This window comes from Sphaerodactylus townsendi, linkage group LG04 (genome assembly GCF_021028975.2).
Source record: "Sphaerodactylus townsendi isolate TG3544 linkage group LG04, MPM_Stown_v2.3, whole genome shotgun sequence".
Lineage (NCBI taxonomy): Eukaryota > Metazoa > Chordata > Lepidosauria > Squamata > Sphaerodactylidae > Sphaerodactylus > Sphaerodactylus townsendi.
In genome coordinates this window covers 107446841-107470497 of record NC_059428.1, presented here as the reverse complement: position 1 = coordinate 107470497, position 23657 = coordinate 107446841, and the positions used below count along the sequence as shown (strand labels likewise).

The window sequence follows — 23657 nt, the reverse complement described above, 5'->3', positions numbered from 1 at the left end:
TAACCTCTGTTAACCCCTGTTAAGCCCCACCTCCAGCAGTCTCAGCTCTTAGCAACCTTACAAGGAGAAAAGGAGATAACCCCTGCAAACCCCGTTAAAAAAATACACTGTTTTAAAAGATGTGGCTTTGAGAAAAGCCCTCCAAAGTGAACACCAGAGTCACTCTTGCTCTTCCTGGGCCCAGTTGCCTTGTCCACTGCTGCTCCTTTCTGCTGGTTCCAGAGACTGAACTAAAGACTGAATGACTCACCTCAGGAGCCCCACCTTTAGCAGCCCAGGACAAAGAGTAACCTCTGTTAACCCCTGTTAAGCCCCACCTCCAGCAGTCTCAGCTCTTAGCAACCTTACAAGGAGAAAAGGAGATAACCCCTGCCAAACCCCTTTAAAAAAATACACTGTTTTAAAAGATGTGGCTTTGAGAAAAGCCCTCCAAAATGAACACCAGAGTCACTCTGCTCTTCCTGGCCCAGTTGCCTTGTCCACTGCTGCTCCTTTCTGCTGGTTCCAGAGACTGAACTAAAGACTGAATGACTCACCTCAGGAGCCCCCACCTTTTAGCAAGCCCAGGACAAAGAGTAACCTCTGGTAACCCTGGCCAAGCCCCACCTCCAGCAGTCTCAGCTCTTAGCAACCTTACAAGGAGAAAAGGAGATAACCCCTGCAAACCCCTGTTAAAAATACACTGTTTTAAAAGATGTGGCTTTGAGAAAAGCCCTCCAAAGTGAACACCAGAGTCACTCTGCTCTTCCTGGCCCAGTTGCCTTGTCCACTGCTGCTCCTTTCTGCTGGTTCCAGAGACTGAACTAAAGACTGAATGACTCCACCTCAAATTTACCTTTAGCAGCCCTGGACAAAGAGTAACCTCTGTTAACCCCTGTTAAGCCCCCACCTCCAGCAGTCTCAGCTCTTAGCAAGATTACAAGGGAGAAAAGGAGATAACCCCTGCAAACCCCTGTTAAAAATACACTGTTTTAAAAGATGTGGCTTAGAGAAAAGCCCTCCAAAGTGAACACCAGAGTCACTCTGCTCTTCCTGGCCCAGTTGCCTTGTCCACTGCTGCTCCTTTCTGCTGGTTCCAGAGACTGAACTAAAGACTGAAATGACTCCACCTCAGGAGCCCCACCTTTAGCAGCCCAGGACAAAGAGTAACCTCTGTTAACCCCTGTTAAGCCCCACCTCCAGCAGTCTCAGCTCTTAGCAACCTTACAAGGAGAAAAGGAGATAACCCCTGCAAACCCCTGTTAAAAATACACTGTTTTAAAGATGTGTGGCTTTGAGAAAAGCCCTCCAAAATGAACAACACCAGAGTCACTCTGCTCTTCCTGGCCCAGTTGCCTTGTCCACTGCTGCTCACTTTCTGCTGGTTCCAGAGACTGGACTAAAGACTGAATGACTCACCTCAAATTTACACCTTTAGCAGCCCAGGACAAAGAGTAACCTCCGTTAACCCCTGTTAAGCCCCACCTCCAGCAGTCTCAGCTCTTAGCAACCTTACAAGGAGAAAAGGAGATAACCCCTGCAAACCCCTGTTAAAAATACACTGTTTTAAAAGATGTGGCTTTGAGAAAAGCCCTCCAAAATGAACACCAGAGTCACTCTGCTCTTCCTGGCCCAGTTGCCTTGTCCACTGCTGCTCCTTTCTGCTGGTTCCAGAGACTGAACTAAAGACTGAATGACTCACCTCAGGAGCCCCACCTTTAGCAGCCCAGGACAAAGAGTAACCTCTGTTAACCCCTGTTAAGCCCCACCTCCAGCAGTCTCAGCTCTTAGCAACCTTACAAGGAGAAAAGGAGATAACCCCTGCAAACCCCTGTTAAAATACACACTGTTATAAGATGTGGCTTAGGGAAAAGCCCTCCAAAATGAACACCAGAGTCACTCTGCTCTTCCTGGCCCAGTTACCTTGTCCACTGCTGCTCCTTTCTGCTGTTTCCAGAGACTGAACTAAAGACTCAATGACTCCCCTCAGGTGCCCCACCTTTAGCAGCCCAGGACAAAGAGTAACACTCTTGTTAACCCCTGTTAAGCCCCACCTCCAGCAGTCTCAGTTCTTAGTAACCTTACAGGAGAAAAGGAGATAACCCCTGCAAACCCCTGTTAAAAAAATACACTGATTTAAAAGATGTGGCTTTGAGAAAAGCCCTCCAAAATGAACACCAGAGTCACTCTGCTCTTCCTGGCCCAGTTGCCTTGTCCACTGCTGCTCCTTTCTGCTGGTTCCAGAGACTGATCTAAAGACTGAATGACTCCACCTCAGGAGCCCCCCACAGCCCCAGCCCAGGACAAAGAGTAACCTCTGTTAACCCCTGTTAAGCCCCACCTCCAGCAGTCTCAGCTCTTAGCAACCCTACAAGGAAAACGAGATAACCCCTGCAACCCCTGTTAAAAAATACACTGTTTTAAAAGATGTGGCTTTGAGAAAAGCCCTCAAAATGAACACCAGAGTCACTCTGCTCTTTCCTGGCCCAGTTGCCTTGTCCTGCTGCTCCTTTCTGCTGGTTCCAGAGACTGAACTAAAGACTGGAATGACTCCACCTCAGGAGCCCCACCTTTAGCAGCCCAGGACAAAGAGTAACCTCTGTTAACCCCTGTTAAGCCCCACCTCCAGCAGTCTCAGCTCTTAGCAACCTTACAAGGAGAAAAGGAGATAACCCCTGCAAACCCCTGTTAAAATACACTGTTTTAAAAGATGTGGTTTTGAGAGAAAGCCCTCCAAAGTGAACACACCAGAGTCACTCTGCTCTTCCTGGCCCAGTTGCCTTGTCCACTGCTGCTCCTTTCTGCTGGTTCAGAGACTGAACTAAAGACTGAATGACTCACCTCAGGAGCCCCACCTTTAGCAGCCCAGGACAAAGAGTAACCTCTGTTAACCCCTGTTAAGCCCCACCTCCAGCAGTCTCAGCTCTTAGCAACCTTACAAGGAGAAAAGGAGATAACCCCTGCAAACCCCTGTTAAAAATACACTGTTTTAAAAGATGTGGCTTTGAGAAAAGCCCTCCAAAATGAACACCAGAGTCACTCTGCTCTTCCTGGCCCAGTTGCCTTGTCCACTGCTGCTCCTTTCTGCTGGTTCCAGAGACTGAACTAAAGACTGAATGACTCACCTCAGGAGCCCACAGCCCCAGCCCAGGACAAAGAGTAACCTCTGTTAACCCCTGTTAAGCCCCACCTCCAGCAGTCTCAGCTCTTAGCAACCTTACAAGGAGAAAAGGAGATAACCCCTGCAAACCCCTGTTAAAAATACACTGTTTTAAAAGATGTGGCTTTGAGAAAAGCCCTCCAAAATGAACACCAGAGTCACTCTGCTCTTCCTGGCCCAGTTGCCTTGTCCACTGCTGCTCCTTTCTGCTGGTTCCAGAGACTGAACTAAAGACTGAATGACTCACCTCAGGAGCCCCACCTTTAGCAGCCCTGGACAAAGAGTAACCTCTGTTAACCCCTGTTAAGCCCCACCTCCAGCAGTCTCAGCTCTTAGCAACCTTACAAGGAGAAAAGGAGATAACCCCTGCAAACCCCTGTTAAAAATACACTGTTTTAAAAGATGTGGCTTTGAGAAAAGCCCTCCAAAATGAACACCAGAGTCACTCTGCTCTTCCTGGCCCAGTTGCCTTGTCCACTGCTGCTACTTTCTGCTGGTTCCAGAGACTGAACTAAAGACTGAATGACTCACCTCAGGAGCCCCACCTTTAGCAGCCCTGGACAAAGAGTAACCTCTGTTAACCCCTGTTAAGCCCCACCTCCAGCAGTCTCAGCTCTTAGCAACCTTACAAGGAGAAAAGGAGATAAACCCCTGCAAACCCCTGTTAAAAATACACTGTTTTAAAAGATGTGGCTTTGAGAAAAGCCCTCCAAAATTAACACCAGAGTCACTCTGCTCTTCCTGGCCCAGTTGCCTTGTCCACTGCTGCTCCTTTCTGCTGGTTCCAGAGACTGAACTAAAGACTGAATGACTCACCTCAGGAGCCCCACCTTTAGCAGCCCAGGACAAAGAGTAACCTCTGTTAACCCCTGTTAGCCCCACCTCCAGCAGTCTCAGCTCTTAGCAACCTTACAAGGAGAAAGAGAGATAACCCTGCGCACTCCTGTTAAAAATACACTGTTTTAAAAGATGTGGCTTTTAGAAACCCCTCCAAAATGAACACCAGAGTCACTCTGCTCTTCCTGGCCCAGTTGCCTTGTCCACTGCTGCTCCTTTCTGCTGGTTCCAGAGACTGAACTAAAGACTGAATGACTCACCTCAGGAGCCCCCACCTTTAGCAGCCCAGGACAAAGAGTAACCTCTGTTAACCCCTGTTAAGCCCCACCTCCAGCAGTCTCAGCTCTTAGCAACCTTACAAGGAGAAAAGGAGATAACCCCTGCAAACCCCTGTTAAAAATACACTGTTTTAAAAGATGTGGCTTTGAGAAAAGCCCTCCAAAATGAACACCAGAGTCACTCTGCTCTTCCTGGCCCAGTTGCCTTGTCCACTGCTGCTCCTTTCTGCTGGTTCCAGAGACTGAACTAAAGACTGAATGACTCACCTCAGGAGCCCCACCTTTAGCAGCCCAGGACAAAGAGTAACCTCTGTTAACCCCTGTTAAGCCCCACCTCCAGCACTCTCAGCTCTTAGCAACCTTACAAGGAGAAAACGAGATAACCCCTGCAAACCCCTGTTAAAAATACACTGTTTTAAAAGATGTGGCTTTGAGAAAAGCCCTCCAAAGTGAACACCAGAGTCACTCTGCTCTTCCTGGCCCAGTTGCCTTGTCCACTGCTGCTCCTTTCTGCTGGTTCCAGAGACTGAACTAAAGACTGGAGGACTCGCCTCAGGCGCCCCGCCTTTAGCAGCCCAGGACAAAGAGTGCAACCTCTGTTAACCCCTGTTAAGCCCACCTCCAGCAGTCTCAGCTCTTAGCAACCTTACAAGGAGAAAAGTAGATAACCCTTGAAAACCCCGGTTAAAAATACACTTTTTTAAAAGATGTGGCTTTGAGAAAGCCCTCCAAAATGAACACCAGAGTCACTCTGCTCTTCCTGGCCCAGTTGCCTTGTCCACTGCTGCTCCTTTCTGCTGGTTCCAGAGACTGAACTAAAGACTGAATGACTCACCTCAGGAGCCCCACCTTTAGCAGCCCAGGACAAAGAGTAACCTCTGTTAACCCCTGTTAAGCCCCCACCTCCAGCAGTCTCAGCTCTTAGCAACCTTACAAGGAGAAAAAGAGATAACCCCTGCAAACCCCTGTTAAAAATACACTGTTTCAAAAGATGGGGCTTGAGAAAAGCTCCTCCAAAGTGAACACCAGCGCCACTCTGCTCTTCCTGGCCCAGTTGCCTTGTCCACTGCTGCTCCTTTCTGCTGGTTCCAGGAGACTGATCTAAAGACTGAATGACTCCCCTCAGGAGCCGCACCTTTAGCAGCCCAGGACAAAGAGTAACATCCGTTACCCCCTGTTAAGCCCCACCTCCAGCAGTCTCAGCTCTTAGCAACCTTACAAGGAGAAAAGGAGATAACCCCTGCAAACCCCTGTTAAAAAATACACTGTTTTTTTAAAAGATGTGGCTTTGAGAAAAGCTCCTCCCAAAATGAACACCACCAGAGTCACTCTGCTCTTCCTGGCCCAGTTGCCTTGTCCACTGCTGCCCCTTTCTGCTGGTTCAGAGACTGAACTAAAGACTGAATGACTCCACCTCAGGAGCCCACACCTGGCAGCCCAGGACAAAGAGTAACCTCTGTTAACCCCTGTTAAGCCCCACCTCCAGCAGTCGCAGCTCTTAGCAACCTTACAAGGGGAAAAAGAGATGACCCCTGCAAACCCCTGTTAAAAATACACTGTTTTAAAAGATGTGGCTTTGAGAAAAGCCCTCCAAAGTGAACACCAGAGTCACTCTGCTCTTCCTGGCCCAGTTGCCTTGTCCACTGCTGCTCCTTTCTGCTGGTTCCAGAGACTGAACTAAAGACTGAATGACTCACCTCAGGAGCCCCACCTTTAGCAGCCCAGGACAAAGAGTAACCTCTGTTAACCCCTGTTAAGCCCCACCTCCAGCAGTCTCAGCTCTTAGCAACCTTACAAGGAGAAAAGGAGATAACCCCTGCAAACCCCTGTTAAAAATACACTGTTTTAAAAGATGTGGCTTTGAGAAAAGCCCTCCAAAGTGAACACCAGAGTCACTCTGCTCTTCCTGGCCCAGTTGCCTTGTCCACTGCTGCTCCTTTCTGCTGGTTCCAGAGACTGAACTAAAGACTGAATGACTCACCTCAGGAGCCCCACCTTTAGCAGCCCAGGACAAAGAGTAACCTTCTGTTAAGCCCCACCTCCAGCAGTCTCAGCTCTTAGCAACCTTACAAGGAGAAAAGGAGATAACCCCTGCAAACCCCTGTTAAAAATACACTGTTTTAAAAAGATGTGGCTTTGGAGAAAAGCCCTCCAAAGTGAACACCAGAGTCACTCTGCTCTTCCTGGCCCAGTTGCCTTGTCCACTGCTGCTCCTTTCTGCTGGTTCCAGAGACTGAACTAAAGACTGGAATGACTCACCTCAGGGAGCCCCACCTTTGTAGCCCAGGACAAAGAGTAACCTCTGTTAACCCCTGTTAAGCCCCACCTCCAGCAGTCTCAGCTCTTAGCAACCTTTTACAAGGAGAAAAAGGAGATAACCCTGCAAACCCCTGTTAAAAATACACTGTTTTAAAAGATGTGGCTTTGAGAAAAACCCTCCAAAATGAACACCAGAGTCACTCTGCTCTTCCTGGCCCAGTTGCCTTGTCCACTGCTGCTCCTTTCTGCTGGTTCCAGAGACTGAACTAAAGACTGAATGACTCACCTCAGGAGCCCCACCTTTAGCAGCCCAGGACAAAGAGTAACCTCTGTTAACCCCTGTTAAGCCCCACCTCCAGCAGTCTCAGCTCTTAGCAACCTTACAAGGAGAAAAGGAGATAAACCCCTGCAAAACCCCTGTTAAAAAATACACTGTTTTAAAAAGATGTGGCTTTGAGAAAAGCTCCTCCAAAGTGAACACCAGAGTCACTCTGCTCTTCCCGCCCAGTCGCCTTGTCCACTGCTGCTCCTTTCTGCTGGTTCCAGAGACTGAACTAAAGACTGAATGACTCACCTCAGGAGCCTCCCACCTTTTAGCAGCCCAGGACAAAGAGTAACCTCTGTTAACCCCTGTTAAGCCTCCCACCTCCAGCAGTCTCAGCTCTTAGCAACCTTTTACAAGGAGAGAAAAAGGAGATAACCCCTGCAAACCCCTTGTTAAAAATACACTGTTTTAAAAGATGTGGCTTTGAGAAAAGCCTCCAAAGTGAACACCAGAGTCACTCTGCTCTTCCTGGCCCAGTTGCCTTGTCCACTGCTGCTCCTTTCTGCTGGTTCCAGAGACTGAACTAAAGACTGAATGACTCCACCTCAGGAGCCCCACCTTTAGCAGCCCAGGACAAAGAGTAACCTCTGTTAACCCCTGTTAAGCCCCACCTCCAGCAGTCTCAGCTCTTAGCAACCTTACAAGGAGAAAAAAAGGGAGATAACCCCTGCAAACTTGAGTTAAAAAATACACTGTTTAAAGATGAGGCGTTGAGAAAAGCCCTCCAAAGTGAACTCCAGAGTCACTCTGCTCTTCCTGGCCCAGTTGCCTTGTCCACTGCTGCTCCTTTCTGCTGGTTCCAGAGACTGAACTAAAGACTGAATGACTCACCTCAGGAGCCCCACCTTTAGCAGCCCAGGACAAAGAGTCACCTCAGGAGCCCCACCTTTAGCAGCCCAGGACAAAGAGTAACCTCTGTTAACCCCTGTTAAGCCCCACCTCCAGCAGTCTCAGCTCTTAGCAACCTTACAAGGAGAAAACGAGATAACCCCTGCAAACCCCTGTTAAAAATACACTGTTTTAAAAGATGTGGCTTTGAGAAAAGCCCTCCAAAATGAACACCAGAGTCACTCTGCTCTTTCTGGCCCAGTTGCCTTGTCCACTGCTGCTCCTTTCTGCTGGTTCCAGAGACTGAACTAAAGACTGAATGACTCACCTCAGGAGCCCCACCTTTAGCAGCCCAGGACAAAGAGTAACCTCTGTTAACCCCTGTTAAGCCCCACCTCCAGCAGTCTCAGCTCTTAGCAACCTTACAAGGAGAAAACGAGATAACCCCTGCAACCCCCTGTTAAAAATACACTGTTTTAAAAGATGTGGCTTTGAGAAAAGCCCTCCAAAATGAACACCAGAGTCACTCTGCTCTTCCTGGCCCAGTTGCCTTGTCCACTGCTGCTCCTTTCTGCTGGTTCCAGAGACTGAACTAAAGACTGAATGACTCACCTCAGGAGCCCCACCTTTAGCAGCCCAGGACAAAGAGTAACCTCCGTTAACCCCTGTTAAGCCCCACCTCCAGCAGTCTCAGCTCTTAGCAACCTTACAAGGAGAAAAGGAGATAACCCCTGCAAACCCCTGTTAAAAATACACTGTTTTAAAAGATGTGGCTTTGAGAAAAGCCCTCCAAAATGAACACCATTCTGCTCTTCCTGGCCCAGTTGCCTTGTCCACTGCTGCTCCTTTCTGCTGGTTCCAGAGACTGAACTAAAGACTGAATGACTCACCTCAGGAGCCCCACCTTTAGCAGCCCAGGACAAAGAGTAACCTCTGTTAACCCCTGTTAAGCCCCACCTCCAGCAGTCTCAGCTCTAGCAACCTTACAAGCAGAAAGGAGATAACCCCTGCAAACCCCTGTTAAAATACACTGTTTTAAAAGATGTGGCTTTGAGAAAAGCCCTCCAAAGTGAACACCAGAGTCACTCCCTCTTCCTGGCCCAGTTGCCTTGTCCACTGCTGCTCCTTTCTGCTGGTTCCAGAGACTGAACTAAAGACTGAATGACTCACCTCAGGGCCCCACCTTTAGCAGCCCAGGACAAAGAGTAACCTCTGTTAACCCCTGTTTAGCCCTCCAGCAGTCTCAGCTCTTAGCAACCACAAGGAGAAGAAAGGGAGATAACCCTGCAAACCCCTGTTAAAATACACTGTTTTAAAGATGTGGCTTTGAGAAAAGCCCTCCAAAATGAACACCAGAGTCACTCTGCTCTTCCTGGCCCAGTTGCCTTGTCCACTGCTGCTCCTTTCTGCTGGTTCCAGAGACTGAACTAAAGACCGAACGACTCACCTCAGGAGCCCACACCTTTTAGCAGCCCAGGACAAAGAGTAACCTCCTGTTAACCCCTGTTAAGCCCCCACCTCCAGCAGTCTCAGCTCTTAGCAACCTTACAAGGAGAAAAGGGAGATAACCCCTGCAAACCCCTGTTAAAAAAAATACACTCTTTTAAATGATAAGGCTTTGAGAAAAGCCCTCCAAAATGAACACCAGAGTCACTCTGCTCTTTCTGGCCCAGTTGCCTTGTCCACTGCTGCTCCTTTCTGCTGGTTCAGAGACTGAACTAAAGACTGAATGACTCACCTCAGGAGCCTGACTGCTTTAGCAGCCAGGACAAAGAGTAACCTCGTTAACCCCTGTTAAGCCCCACCTCCAGCAGTCTCCCAGCTCTAGCAACCTTACAAGGAGAAAAGGAGATAACCCCTGCAAAACCCCTGTTAAAAATACACTGTTTTAAAAGATGTGGCTTTGAGAAAAGCCCTCCAAAATGAACACCACTCTGCTCTTCCTGGCCCAGTTGCCTTGTCCACTGCTGCTCCTTTCTGCTGGTTCCAGAGACTGAACTAAAGACTGAATGACTCACCTCAGGAGCCCCACCTTTAGCAGCCCAGGACAAAGAGTAACCTCTGTTAACCCCTGTTAAGCCCCACCTCCAGCAGTCTCAGCTCTTAGCAACCTTACAAGGAGAAAAGGAGATAACCCCTGCAAACCCCTGTTAAAAATACACTGTTTTAAAAGATGTGGCTTTGAGAAAAGCCCTCCAAAGTGAACACCAGAGTCACTCTGCTCTTCCTGGCCCAGTTGCCTTGTCCACTGCTTCTCCTTTCTGCTGGTTCCAGAGACTGAACTAAAGACTGAATGACTCACCTCAGGAGCCCCACCTTTAGCAGCCCAGGACAAAGAGTAACCTCTGTTAACCCCTGTTTAGCCCCACCTCCAGCCGTCTCAGCTCTTAGCAACCTTACAAGGAGAAAAGGAGATAACCCCTGCAAACCCCTGTTAAAAATACACTGTTTTAAAAGATGTGGCTTTGAGAAAAGCCCTCCAAAATGAACACCAGAGTCACTCTGCTCTTCCTGGCCCAGTTGCCTTGTCCACTGCTGCTCCTTTCTGCTGGTTCCAGAGACTGAAATAAAGACTGAATGACTCACCTCAGGAGCCCCACCTTTAGCAGCCCAGGACAAAGAGTAACCTCTGTTAACCCCTGTTAAGCCCCACCTCCAGCAGTCTCAGCTCTTAGCAACCTTACAAGGAGAAAAGGAGATAACCCCTGCAAACCCCTGTTAAAAATACACTGTTTTAAAAGATGTGGCTTTGAGAAAAGCCCTCCAAAATGAACACCACTCTGCTCTTCCTGGCCCAGTTGCCTTGTCCACTGCTGCTCCTTTCTGCTGGTTCCAGAGACTGAACTAAAGACTGAATGACTCACCTCAGGAGCCCCACCTTTAGCAGCCCAGGACAAAGAGTAACCTCCGTTAACCCCTGTTAAGCCCCACCTCCAGCAGTCTCAGCTCTTAGCAACCTCCAAGGAGAAAAGGGAGATAACCCCTGCAAACCCCGGTTAAAAATACACTGTTTTAAAAGATGTGGCTTTGAGAAAAGCCCTCCAAAGTGAACACCAGAGTCACTCTGCTCTTCCTGGCCCAGTTGCCTTGTCCACTGCTGCTCCTTTCTGCTGGTTCCAGAGACTGAACTAAAGACTGAATGACTCACCTCAGGAGCCCCACCTTTAGCACCCCTGGACAAAGACTAAGCTTAGTTAACCCCTGTTAAGCCCCACCTCCCAGCAGTCTCAGCTCTTAGCACCCTTACAAGAGGAAAAGGAGATAACCCCTGCAAACCCCTGTTAAAAATACACTGTTTTAAAAGATGTGGCTTTGAGAAAAGCCCTCCAAAGTGAACACCAGAGTCACTCTGCTCTTCCTGGCCCAGTTGCCTTGTCCACTGCTGCTCCTTTCTGCTGGTTCCAGAGACTGAACTAAAGACTGAATGACTACACTCCGGAACCCCACCTTCAGCAGCCGAGGACAAAGAGTAACGTCTGTTAACCCCTGTTAAGCCCCACCTCCAGCAGTCTCAGCTCTTAGCAACCTTACAAGGAGAAAAGGAGATAACCCCTGCAAACCCCTGTTAAAAATACACTGTTTTAAAAGATGTGGCTTTGAGAAAAGCCCTCCAAAGTGAACACCAGAGTCACTCTGCTCTTCCTGGCCCAGTTGCCTTGTCCACTGCTGCTCCTTTCTGCTGGTTCCAGAGACTGAACTAAAGACTGAATGACTCACCTCAGGAGCCCCACCTTTAGCAGCCCAGGACAAAGAGTAACCTCTGTTAACCCCTGTTAAGCCCCACCTCCAGCAGTCTCAGCTCTTAGCAACCTTACAAGGAGAAAAGGAGATAACCCCTGCAAACCCCTGTTAAAAATACACTGTTTTAAAAGATGTGGCTTTGAGAAAAGCCCTCCAAAATGAACACCAGAGTCACTCTGCTCTTCCTGGCCCAGTTGCCTTGTCCACATATGACTTGGTAGAGCTCTGAGAGGGCTTCGTGAAACACTGACTCAGCTGAGATGGCCCTCTTGGGAAGTTACTCTTGCTTCCAGTTTTGATTACAATTTTTTCCCACTCCTACATTTTTTCTGCTGCCCAAAGCTATGTTTAAAAAGTCACAGCAGGCAATTAGGAAACTACCATGCCCAACCAATTAATTAACTCACAGCAATAGCCAAATTTGATAAATAAATTTTATCCACAAGAAGAAACACATCAGGAAAAATAACTCTGACACTTTCTGCACAAGTCGCCCAAGATGTTTGCAGAATGTTTTGATCCCCCCCTTTTACCATGATATTTGTTTGAGCTCACCCCTCCAAACATTTAATGGCTCTTTTTGTTTGTTAGTTAGCTAGTTAATTTCTACCCTGCCTATCCCCAAAGGGGTTTTCTCCCCGTCTTGTGGGTTATTTTAGTGCTTCATAGAGAGGCTGATTCCGCATGGGCCAAAAACAGTGGTGTGAAAATGGTGTGAAAACAATATAAACCCTTTTACACCATTTTCACACCATTTTCACAATGCTGTTTGGGGCCCATGCGGAATCAGCCTTAGATTCTCTGTAGTAATCATGAGTAAATTAATTTATATTATTTATTTATTCATTATTTGAATTTATAGACCGCCCAATCCTCGAGGGGCCCACATGTAAGAGAAACTGCAAACTGTTACTGCTTTAAAATGTTTCTCTTTTATGCCATTTAAGGTATTTGTTGTTTTAAAAAAGGAATCATTAAAAAAGGAATCATTATAATCAGGCTGGAAAGAAAATGTTTCTAAAACCAAAGGGGGAAAAACAGTACAGAACTCCATGGAGGAAATGTTTATTTTCCTGCCTGGAAACGTTTTAAACGTTTTGTGTGGAAAGAAGTAGAAGAGTTGGATTTATATCCCCCCTTTCTCTCCTGTAAGGAGACAAACTCCTTTCCCTTCCCCCCCCGCCCCCGCACATCAAGCACCCTGTGAAGTAGGTGGGGCTGAGAGAGCTCCGAAGAACTGTGACTAGCCCAAGGTCACCCAGCTGGCATGTGCTGGAGTGCACAAGCTAATCTGATTCATCAGATAAGCCTCCACAGCTCAAGTGGCAGAGCGGGGAATCAAACCGGTTCTCCAGTTTAGAGTGCACCTGCTCTTAACCACTACACCACGCTGGCAAGGGCCTCACCTACCACTGCCCCCAACCCCCCAATCATTTCTAACATAAAAAATAATCCCTGTTCTCCATAAAGAATATGGTCTTCACACAAGCGTGTAGGAATATGAGTTGCCGCCTGTCCCATCAGACTCTGGCTTTAGGCAAAAATGAGCCCTTATTCATGCAAAACTTCAAAGTGAATGTTTGGGTCCCATGAATGTTGGATGGCATAGTTCAAAGGCCTTTGCAATGGTGAGTTCCAAGCTTCTGCCTCAATCCCTCTTTCCCACAGCTTCTCTCTTTCTTTAGCCATAGAAGATGTGGAGAGGTAATTGTTACTGTAAAATATCAAATAGATCCATTACTTGTGCCCATGGACACAACATACGTATTTTCTTCTCCAGCTAGATTCAAGCATTTTGTAGCTGCATCAAACCAGATTTAAAACCCTCATGTTCTTCACTGATGAGAAATGACTGCACTTCAGTGCAGGGGGGATTTTTTTTTCCAAACCCAAAAGAGAAATCAGTTTTTCTATGCAGCTACAATCTTCCTTCTGGGAGTAACTGATGTTGGTGGTGTGATCCATCTTTGCTTAGTGATATAATAGAGAAAATCAACACTGTCCCTCTAAAGCATGTGGACAAGAGCTGTTTACAGCCATAAATGTTTAGAGGCACTAATGTGTTGGCAGCAAAGCCCTTCTGAAGAATCTTGGTCAAGAACAAGGTTGTGTTTGTTGTTCTTAGATTTAAAGCAAAAAGAGAAAAATATGCATAAGAAATGCAAGAACTCTTACTCAGAAGATATTCAGCTAAACCTTGGCAATATTCTTTTGGATTCCTTCAGCATCGCTAGAAATGTTTCTCTTCAGCAGACTTGCTAAGGTCACTTCAAAATTTAAAGCTTTCCTTTGGCTTAGGTCCACATGACCATGCATAACTTAAGCCTGGTCTAGATGAACAACTCGCCATGGGGAAAAGTGATGTATTTCCTCATGTATTTCTTCATGCAGAGGGATTGGTATGTGTATTTGGTGTGATGGGTTGGTAGCTAGCCACTCTAAGAATCCATCTCAGGAATTCTGCAGTACTTCCATGTGCTCTTTTTAGTTGGTGGCATATTGAATGCTTGTATTATGTTCCAAGGAAATCAGGCTTTTGATGTCTTTCAGCCCCTGAGTTCTGCTTCCAGACTATCTGAAAGAAAGGAGACTATCTTTCTGTCTATGAAGCTGCTGTATACTAAATCAGTCCATTGAGTTCAATAGCGTCTACAGAGATTGGCTGCAACTCTCCAAGGTTTCAGGCTAAGGTCTTTCCCATCACCATCTACCTGATGTTTTAAACTAGAGATGCCAGGAATTGAACCTGGACTCTTCCACGTGTCCAGCAGATGCTCTTTGGTGAAGCCACAGCTACTTCCCACCTTCGGTGGTTCACCTGTAATTTACTGGTGCTTCTACATGTTCCTGTAGAAAGCTAGCAGTGATTTTATAGGATAAGAATCCTTCAGAGCTCTGAGAGAGGGGAACTTTATCCTGACTGTTTTTTTTTTAAAAAAAGAAGTCCTTTACATCATGCTAAGCACATTTGAGGTTTGCAGACTAGGGGCCACTCCCCACTTATCTCGTCTGAGTGCAACCCCACAGCAACCCCTCGTAGAAAAGCCTCCGTGGCTTTTGACAACGGAGACATTTGTTCCCCACTCATTTTCCATTCAGGAAATAGCGTGGGGTTCCACATCAAGAGTCAAAGAGGCAATCGAGCGTTCTGATTGGCTGGCACGCGTGTGCATCATTTACACATGGGAGTTGCAGCCAGCCGAAGGCGGGGCTCCATTTTGATTGGCTGACCCGAAAAGTTCGTTTGGATAAGCTGAATGCATTGTTTTAAGACGTCTGCACATGCTGACGTCACTACCTGTTGCAAATTGCTTGGGCAGAAAAATGAAAGTAAATATCGGTTTTGGTTTACACCGCCGACAACCCTGTGCTCAGTAGCACTTTGCCAAGCTGCAAAACAGTGGAGCTCGAGCAAAAAAGAGCAAAAAAAGAGCAATGTTGGCACGTCTTGTTGTGCACACGTCTCAATTTCCGAGCACTTTCTGACGGGAACACCCTCCCTAAACAAAATGGTGGTTTCTGTTTCCTGATTGGTCGGAAGCTGCGCGTCAGAGCGAATCAGCCGCGCGTAAACAGCTGAGGTTCCCCACCCCCCTGCGGCACCTGTGGGGTTTTTGAAAATGTTGCTCTTTTCAGAGGACCTAATTTGCCGCGCGACAAGGAGGTGGGAGAGCGGCAAATTAAGGGCAGCTGCGCAGTGGGCGCTGGTGACGTGGGGAACGTCCATCCTCCTCGTGTCTTTTAAAGAGGTGACCCCGTGGCTTATGGTGAGTGGGGAGTGGCCCTAGATCGTTCCACCCTCTTAGAATTTAGTAAACTTTATCATATATATTAGGCCTCAGCCTTAGTCTAGAATATGCCTGCGCAGTTGGTGTTCAACCATGCTGAATGCAGCCCAAAATTCCTGGGCTGTGGTCTACGGTATGTTTTGCACACACACACACATGTATATGCTTGCAGTTTCAAGTCAATGGCTTATAGGAGGTTTGGTGAACCTGAGACAGATCATTAAACTTGGCTGGGAGTCTGTGTTAAGCCTGTGAGCTACTAAGTCATATTGGCCATATTTTCCATCCTTCTGCTGGAGGCTGTGTTTATTTATCTACACTTAACACAGAACAACACATTTATTCTTTTTGTGCTGTCAAGTTGCAGCTGACTTGTGGTGACCTCATAGGGTTTTCAAGACCCAACAGATGTGGTTTGCCATTGCTAGCCTCTTTGTACCACCGTTGGACTTCTTTGGGAGTCTTCCATCCATGTACTAACCAGGAAGGACCCTGCTCAGCTTCCAAGGTTAGAGGAGACTGGGCCAGCCTGACCCATCCAGATCAAGGCATTGTTCTGTTTACTTTGGATGTTTTTTCCTGCATATTGTGAACATTTCAAATGTTCATCTTTTCCTGCCCACAGACACAGTCTTATAGATTGCAGGATGTTATTTCCATGTAGCCCACCCTGCTAAGAATACTCTGCCCCCTCCCTCCCACTTCTATTCTGTGTAGTGAACGATTATTTTTTTTTCCAGGATTTTTCCTCCTAGTGTCTTACACAGGTTGAACTCCCACTCTCACACAGTAGGAGTACGTCAGAATAAAAGCTCATAAATGGTTTTGGAACTTGTCTCCATGGAAGCGAATTTGACTCCTGCTGAGTGCTACCGCATGAGGATAAGACTGTAAGCAAGGTCACCACATCCATGTGGGCTGAGCTTGAAAAGGAGCAAAAAGGCATCAAACCTAAACCCCAATGCAAGACAGACCACCTACTTGCCAGTTCCTCACAGATTAGTCTATGCAAACCATATCTTGGAGCATAAACAGATTTGATAAAGATTTTTTGACAAAGATCTCTCCCAAACAGTAAAAAGTAAAGTGTGTGACCACACAGTCACTAGTCAGGTTGGGTCCACACATCAAGGAGAGAAGAGATTTAACCCTTCAGTTTGGTTTCATTCCCTGCGCTGCTCATATCATTTAAAAGGCAGGAAAAATATGGTGGTTTTTTAAAAGGACTTGTCTTTTTCCTTTAAGGTGCTAGTAACAGTATGGGGAGTTTCGGTTAGCAAAACTAAATAAGTGTGGAAGGATTACATTCCCTCTCTTCTTCTCCTACACCTCCAGTCTGATTTGTGGCTGTACCTTCACACAGTTTATCTTTTACATTCAAACAGAGATTTGTGATCTTAATCGCATCTGTTTTTTCCTTTGTGGTGCTCTCAATCCACAGCTGACTAATAGCTACTCCAGAGGGGTTTTCAAAGCAAGAGACATCCAGAGGTGGTATGTCATTGCCTGCCTGCATCTGTGTGGCAACTCTGGATCTTCCTTTGTTGTGTCCTGTTTAACTTCTAACCAGGGTCAACCCTGCTGTCTGACTAGATAGGGCTAGCCAGGGCCATCCTGTTCAGAGCGTTTGTTCCATTAGTGAGCCCGAATTACAGAGTAGGAGAATTGCATAAGGAGCTTTCAGAATGATTTCTAGATCCTCTGTAGTTCTGATAGATGGTAGAGTCATCATGATAAGAGGCCAGCCGTCATCTAAAAATCATACCACTGCAAATGCAAAAAGTAGTATAACCTGCAGAGGGTATAGTGGGAAGAAAGGCAAAGTATAAATGAAATAAATAAATGAATTAATCTATCTATTTGTCTACCTATCTATCTGTCTACCTACCTACTTACCTACCTATCTACCTTATCGCTCTAATTAAAATAATTCTCCCAGCTTGACTCAGAAGGGGCTCAACCATTTTCAATCAACTGTTTTCTTTTTTAAAAGTCCTGTTTATCTTTAAACAAACCTACAACTTTATGTGAAAAATTTAATTTACAGTGCTATTTCAGCCTGAGAACTTCTCTCATTCTACCCAAGCCCTACTGGGTTGCCGAACAGTACCTCGCAACCACCAGAAGTGATGTGGGTAGGGTCATGGAGGGCCAAAGTGTCACATGAGGCTCTATGTCACTTCCTGCAAAAAACTGGAAGTAAGAAAGGGGAGCTCTAGGAATTGCTGGTATGGTAAAACCTCTTAAGATAAGGACTTCCAATAGGAACATGAGGGTTTAAAAATTTTTAATCTCACCACTCATAGTGGTGGAGGACAATGGGATCTAGGGATGAGAGATTCTCTGTCCCGTTGGCCAATTGAGAAGAAATGGAAAGTGAGACTTACTCCTGGCTAATTACTGGCTAATAACTGCAACATAACCAGTTTTTTTTTCATATATTGCTGCATCCCTTTTCTTTTAAAAGACCAAAAAGTTCAACTCAGCATTACACATCATCAACAATGAAGACCTCTTATCAGAAAAAAAATGCCCCTCACACAAATTCTCCAGTGGCTTTGAAATTGCCAGGCACTTTCTGGGAGCTCTTTGTCTGCCTCAGCCACCTCTACTGCCACTAATTGCTGTTGCTTCAGTTGTAGATGCTTGGCTTGGCTGATGTAGTTGGTGGCCCATGGCCAAGCATGTGGCCAGCCAGCCAGCCAGTCAGCCAGCCAGCTGACAGGCAGGTAAGACAGGCAGGCAGAGAGCTTCTCTCTTCCTTGTCTCCCCCTCCATTCCATGAATAGCCTTTGTTTTAGTTACTGATTTGTAAAAATTGGGGTAAAATAAGGATATGCTCAAAATTGCAAAGCACTCTGTTACTGTGGAAACACGCTTGGATATGTAGCCCAGATCAATAAACGAATGCTGTAATTTGACCCCGAGTGCTTTATGTAAAACCAAATTTCCAATTCTTTGCTGCACTTGAGAAGGTACGAATTGAGAATCAAATGAGGGGAGGAAAATGTGTGCTTTATGGAAAGGTAAAGGAAATTATGGTGTTTCTGCAGAAACACTTTTCATTGTTCACTTTCACTTTGGCATTTCACAGGCACTAAAAAGGGGGCAGCAATCCCTATAAATTATACACCATAGTTCTGTCATGCTGTACTGAAATCAGGCTAACCACGTAACAAGAAGCTTCCATTATCCTCTGTAGGCATCTGGAAATTGGTTCAAATACTTGTAATTAATGGTGTTGGCAGCTTGTATAAGATAATATTCATCCTTAAGGCATTCAACATTAAGGCATTTCAGCAATTTTTTAAAAAGGCTGCTGGACAATAGTGAATGGCAGCATAATTGTATTGTGTAGTGCACACAGGCCTGAATGCCACAGTCCTTACTGAGTTTTTACGTAGTCTGTAATCAAGTTGAAACATAAGTGCTTAGGAATAATAACACCTATCTGGAGAGGGAAAGAGTTTTTTTTCTGCAGCAGTGAAATTCTGCTTGGAAATTTTAGCATTCTCGGTGGGCTTTTTTAAAAAAATGCTTGGTACGTTTGTTCTGACAGTCACAGTTTGGGATCTTGTTTTTGTGTGCTTTAGAAATACAAGTGCCCTATGATTGAGAGGTTGGTGCATTATATTTCATGGTAATGAAACTTTGGCTTATTGTCACTGGGAACCATTCAAAGCCTTGGGAGAATTTCAGAGATTAGCCAAGTTGCTCTGTAGTAGAACAGTTAGATCTGAGTCCACGTTAGAGACTGACGATATTTTCAGGGTATAAGGTTTTGAAAGCCAAACTCCCTTTGTCACCTGTCTGACTCCTGGAAGCTTCTTACCCCAAAAATCTTTTTGGTCTCTAAGGTCTCTAAGGTGCTACTGGACTTGACTCTAGCTACTTAGAGTCTTGTTGTTTCATCACTGACACCTTGTAAGAGATTGTGCGTAGCTGCTGCCCAGTGGTAAAAATGTCCATTTTTTTTTAAAAAAAGGGTAAAATCTCAGTTTTTTGAGAGGCTTTTATGACTTCGGTGCTGCGTGGTTTCCGGGCTGTATGGCCATGTTCTAGCAGCATTCTCTCACACGGCCATACAGCCCGGAAACCACACAGCACCCAAGTGATTCCGGCCGTGAAAGCCTTCGACAGTACATTTTATGACTTCATTCCTTACAAATTCACATCTCAGCCCAATGTTGAGCCCTGAAAGCTGTTGATTCCTAAAATCAACAATGTGGGTTTTTTCACTGCTGTCTTGCAGGCAACAGTGAAAGAGGCCTGATTAATGTTTCTGCATACTTTAAACCCAAAAGTGACAAGCTTGATCTTTGCACTAGGGTTTCAAAGTTGGCTTGGGTAAATGCTACCTGTATGTGCCATTCCAGCTGTCTGTGTGCTGCAGTCTGATTTGTGCTTAGCAATCATAATTGCCATGGGCCACTGAAATTGGGAGGGAAGGAAGTGAATCTGCTTTCTCCCATTCCTCAAATTTCTTTTGTGGTGGTTTTTGCCGACAAGATAGTTAAGGTCACTGGAATATGAGAGATGAGAAAGAAGGTCCTGTTTATGAATTTCTTATGAAATAGAAAAGTAAAATTGGTTCATTAACATTAAAACAAAGGGTCTGATTAAGAGCCAGCAGAGTGCAGTGGTGAAGAGTGACGGACTTTAATTGGGAGAACCAGGTTCAGTTCCCCACTCCTTCACATGAAGCCTGCTGGTTGACCTTGGGCCAGTGACATTTCTCTCGGAATGCTCTCAGGCCATACAGAACCAGGCAATGGCAAACCCCCTCTGATAATCTGTTGCTGGAGGGCTGGTGAGAAAGGAAGGAGGGGAGTTATGTGTACTCTCCTCCTAGTCATTTTAGGGTTGCCAACTCCTAGCTGGAAAATTGCTGGAGATTTAGGAGGGGAGTATGGGGTTTGGGGATAGGAGAGACTTCAGCAGAGTATAATGCTATAGAGTTCACCCTCCAACTCAGCCATTTTCTCCAGGAGAACTGATGTCTATAGTCTGGAGAACAGGTGTCATTCCAGGAGATCTCCAGGCCCCGCTTAGAGGTTGGCAACCTTTCCTGTCAACTTGAGACAAAGGATCCATGGAACCTCATGTGAAAAGCAGAGAAAAGAATAGGGCAAGTATGATGTACTTCAAAGGTTATTTTTTTGCTGTGCTGTGCAATTTAGAACTAGGGATCCTGTTTGGGAAACGGTTTCAGGGTCCTGACTTCTAATCAGAGCTTGCATAGGGAAAGCATCTTGCATTCCATCCTAAGGGTGTCTGAAACTTGATGTTTCCCTATAGGATTTTCTACTTGGTCTTCCTGGGCCCTTACATATCCCCAGAGGGTCTGCAGAGTGTTTCAGATACCTTTGCTTTTCTAAGACAAAAAGACCAAAACAAAACTTTAGCACACAAGGGTTCTTGTCCACTCCTCCTCCTCCAAAGCATTTGTGCCAACTGACATGCATTGTAGCAGTGGGCTGATGCAGGCATGTTAATTAGTTGTTGATGATTCTGATTGCATATTCCATTGACAATAATACACTTCTGACAGATAGCCACAATTGGATGCACATTCTCGTTCTCAGGTGCATTCAGCTTGCCCCCAGCCCCCCCCCCCCGACATTAGCTCATACAAATGTTTGTACTTAGAAAATCAATTGGATCCAATAACAGTGTATTCGCCAACAGGAAACAACCATAACCATTTTGGTCATTGTTTCAGCAGCATTTTTTCCTTACTCCCTTAAAAAATAAAACTCATAACTTGCTAATGTGACAGGATGCCATGAACTGAAAGCCACAAAGAAACTGGATTTTTGCTGAACCACCTGCCTTCTTTGGTGTACTGACCAATCAGAAAGAAGAACTGTTCTGCATATTGTATTTTGCAATCCCAAATACAACTTTGCAAAAAGTAAGGAGGCAAGGAGAGAGAAAATCATGATGATTAGAGCATCCAAATGTACTGAATCCAAAACTGAATTCTATGCATATAGTCATGGATGGATCCTATGAAGGATAATCTCTCAGTACCAAGTGGCAGAAATCCCACTGAATTGCTTCTGTTGCAATCTGTACTGATTGCAGACGATCCTCACCCTGAAATAATTCTGTCTATATGCCTTGCACCTTTGAAGGCAATTTAGCATCTTTCGGGTTGCTTTGCCCCTGTACAACTGGGTTGCTATGACAAACCTATTATCCTAGCCAAGGGAAGAGTGCGTTGGTGAAGTGTTGATCCCTTTCCAGCTTTATGTGAGCCTCTAATTACCCAAATGATCAAGTTTGCATTGAATGTGTGGTTATCACAATGCGAGGCAAGAGAAGACCACAGAGAGTAGGCTTACTGTTATTTCTGCAGTAGACACGTTTGATAAAAGAGTGTGGTGACTGAAATTACCACAGGCTGGGCCCTGAGAATTTGCTCTCCCTGTTTTGTTGCTGGATTTCTTTGGCCCAATATGTCAGTTGCTTTTATGTAGTGACCTGAAATTTAGTTCGGTTTGTTTGACAAGTAGGCAAAACAAACAAACAAACCATGAGTGGTGTGACTAAGTGTTTTTTTTGTCTACCTGTCAAACAGTCTGTCTGTTATTAAGGAACAGTTTGTGGGGGATGGATTAAAAAATAAATAAAACCGTTGCCAGGGATATTGGAGTGCACTTATTCTTCCTAAGCATATCAAGTTCAAATTTACTTTGGGTTCAACAGGAAATGCTATAGTCTGCTGTGTATAGATAACAGGTCCAAAACCATGGCTATGATCCCAAGACATGTTCTGATGAAAAGTTCTAAGGTGAAGATAGTATAGCACACTTCCCACCCAACTTGGATTGACTAGATGTTTGCAAAGCAAGGGTTCAAATATCAAACTGACCTTTTTTTTGTATTGCGCAATTTTCTATCAAACTGATCAGAATAGCATTTTTTAAAACTCTTGATTCTAAATTTTTCACAACATTCACGTAGGTTGACAAAAGACAATGTTAAACTTCAGTCATGATATAGGGTTGTACATTGTCACATGAGATGAAGACATTCAACTTGCGAACACCAAGTGACTTATTTATATTATAGAGTTTTTATGTTTTCCATAAGATTCATGAAGTCTATATATGGATCTCATTCACTCAGGGCATGTGCCAGGTCTTTATCTGAAGGAGACTTTCCCCAGTTTAGGTGACTTTTCTGCCTACAGAAGAAGCACAAGTTGCAGGAAAGTTCCTTAGGCTGGTGGAAGGCTTCACACTTTGCTGACTGCTGAATGTTTATTTTTATTTACTAGTTTGATCCTTATGCTGTTAATGATGATTTGACCTTGATAATTCTGTGTGACTCTAACAAGCAATCATTCTTTTCAGGGAAATGTGAATGTGGCCAATGCACTTGTTTCCCACCAGGAGATTCCAGAATATACGGTAAAATCTGTGAATGTGACAACCGGCAGTGTGAAGATCTAGATGGCCATGTCTGTGGTGGTATGTTATGTCTACAGGTGCCATGCACTGTTCATGCTTTCAATTTATTTTAGAAGTCAGTATTTCTAAATGCAGCTGTTATGTTCATACTCTCTTACACTCCTGACAGCTATCAAATATGCATACATAGTGAAAGTGCAAATAATGTGCCCACAGGGGTGTCAAGGCAAAAGATGTTCAGGGATGGTTTGCCATTCCCTGCCTCCGTGTATGACCTTGATTGGTCTCCCATCCAAATCCTAACCAGGGTTGAGCTTGCTTAGCTTCTGAAATCTGATTAGGTCAGGTGAGCTTGAACCATCCAGGCTAAAGCTGTATCCTAAATGACAGGAAGCAAATAAGTTGTCTTGCAGCAGCGACATCCCACAATCAGGGATCACCATCTTAACTATAGTATCCTCAGGTGGTTTGGGCAACTGGGATGGAGGGACTCTAGGAATACTGGTGTGCAATGGTGAGGGTCATGGTTGTCCTGTTTTAGTTGATAATGTATTGATTCCAATTTGGATATCTGGAGAACCAGGAAAGGATTAAGCTGAGAAACAGAGGTGCCTTTCATTTGCTGCTTCCCACATTTTCCCATTTAAACATCTGCAGTGGAAATCTTACATATCCCACCTGGCTAATGACATGTGCAAATCCATTTATCATCATGATCAACAACAACAACCTTTATTGGCACTGTGCATAAAAGGTTACAGAAAATTGCTCTTTGAGTCACATATCCTCATAGTGCGGGAATGTGAACTTGACTGCCTACATCATTGTGTGGGAGTGCTGATCACCAAAAAGATAGTATGCTATTTCCTTGTCAGAAAACAAGGTACTCCCGTTTAACAATGATCCAATCAGTGTTCCCCACTGGGGTACATAGAACTCACAGTGCAGCAGCACATGTTCCATGGTTTTGGGGCAAAATCTTTCATTATGTGGTATGTGCAAATAACTACCATGAAGGTGGCTGTGGGGAGAATATTAAGGCAA

At 45.4% G+C, this 23657-nt stretch overlaps 1 protein-coding gene across 2 annotated transcripts in view; it reads left to right on the top strand.

Annotated features, from left to right (window-relative positions):
* Nucleotides 1-23657, top strand: part of ITGBL1 (integrin subunit beta like 1) — a 238660-nt gene that overhangs the window by 189123 nt on the left and 25880 nt on the right. For both annotated transcript variants that reach the window (XM_048494844.1, XM_048494843.1), the window contains exon 8: nt 22557-22673. In XM_048494844.1, the coding sequence (XP_048350801.1) occupies nt 22557-22673 (117 nt within the window). The remainder of the gene's footprint in view (nt 1-22556; nt 22674-23657) is intronic.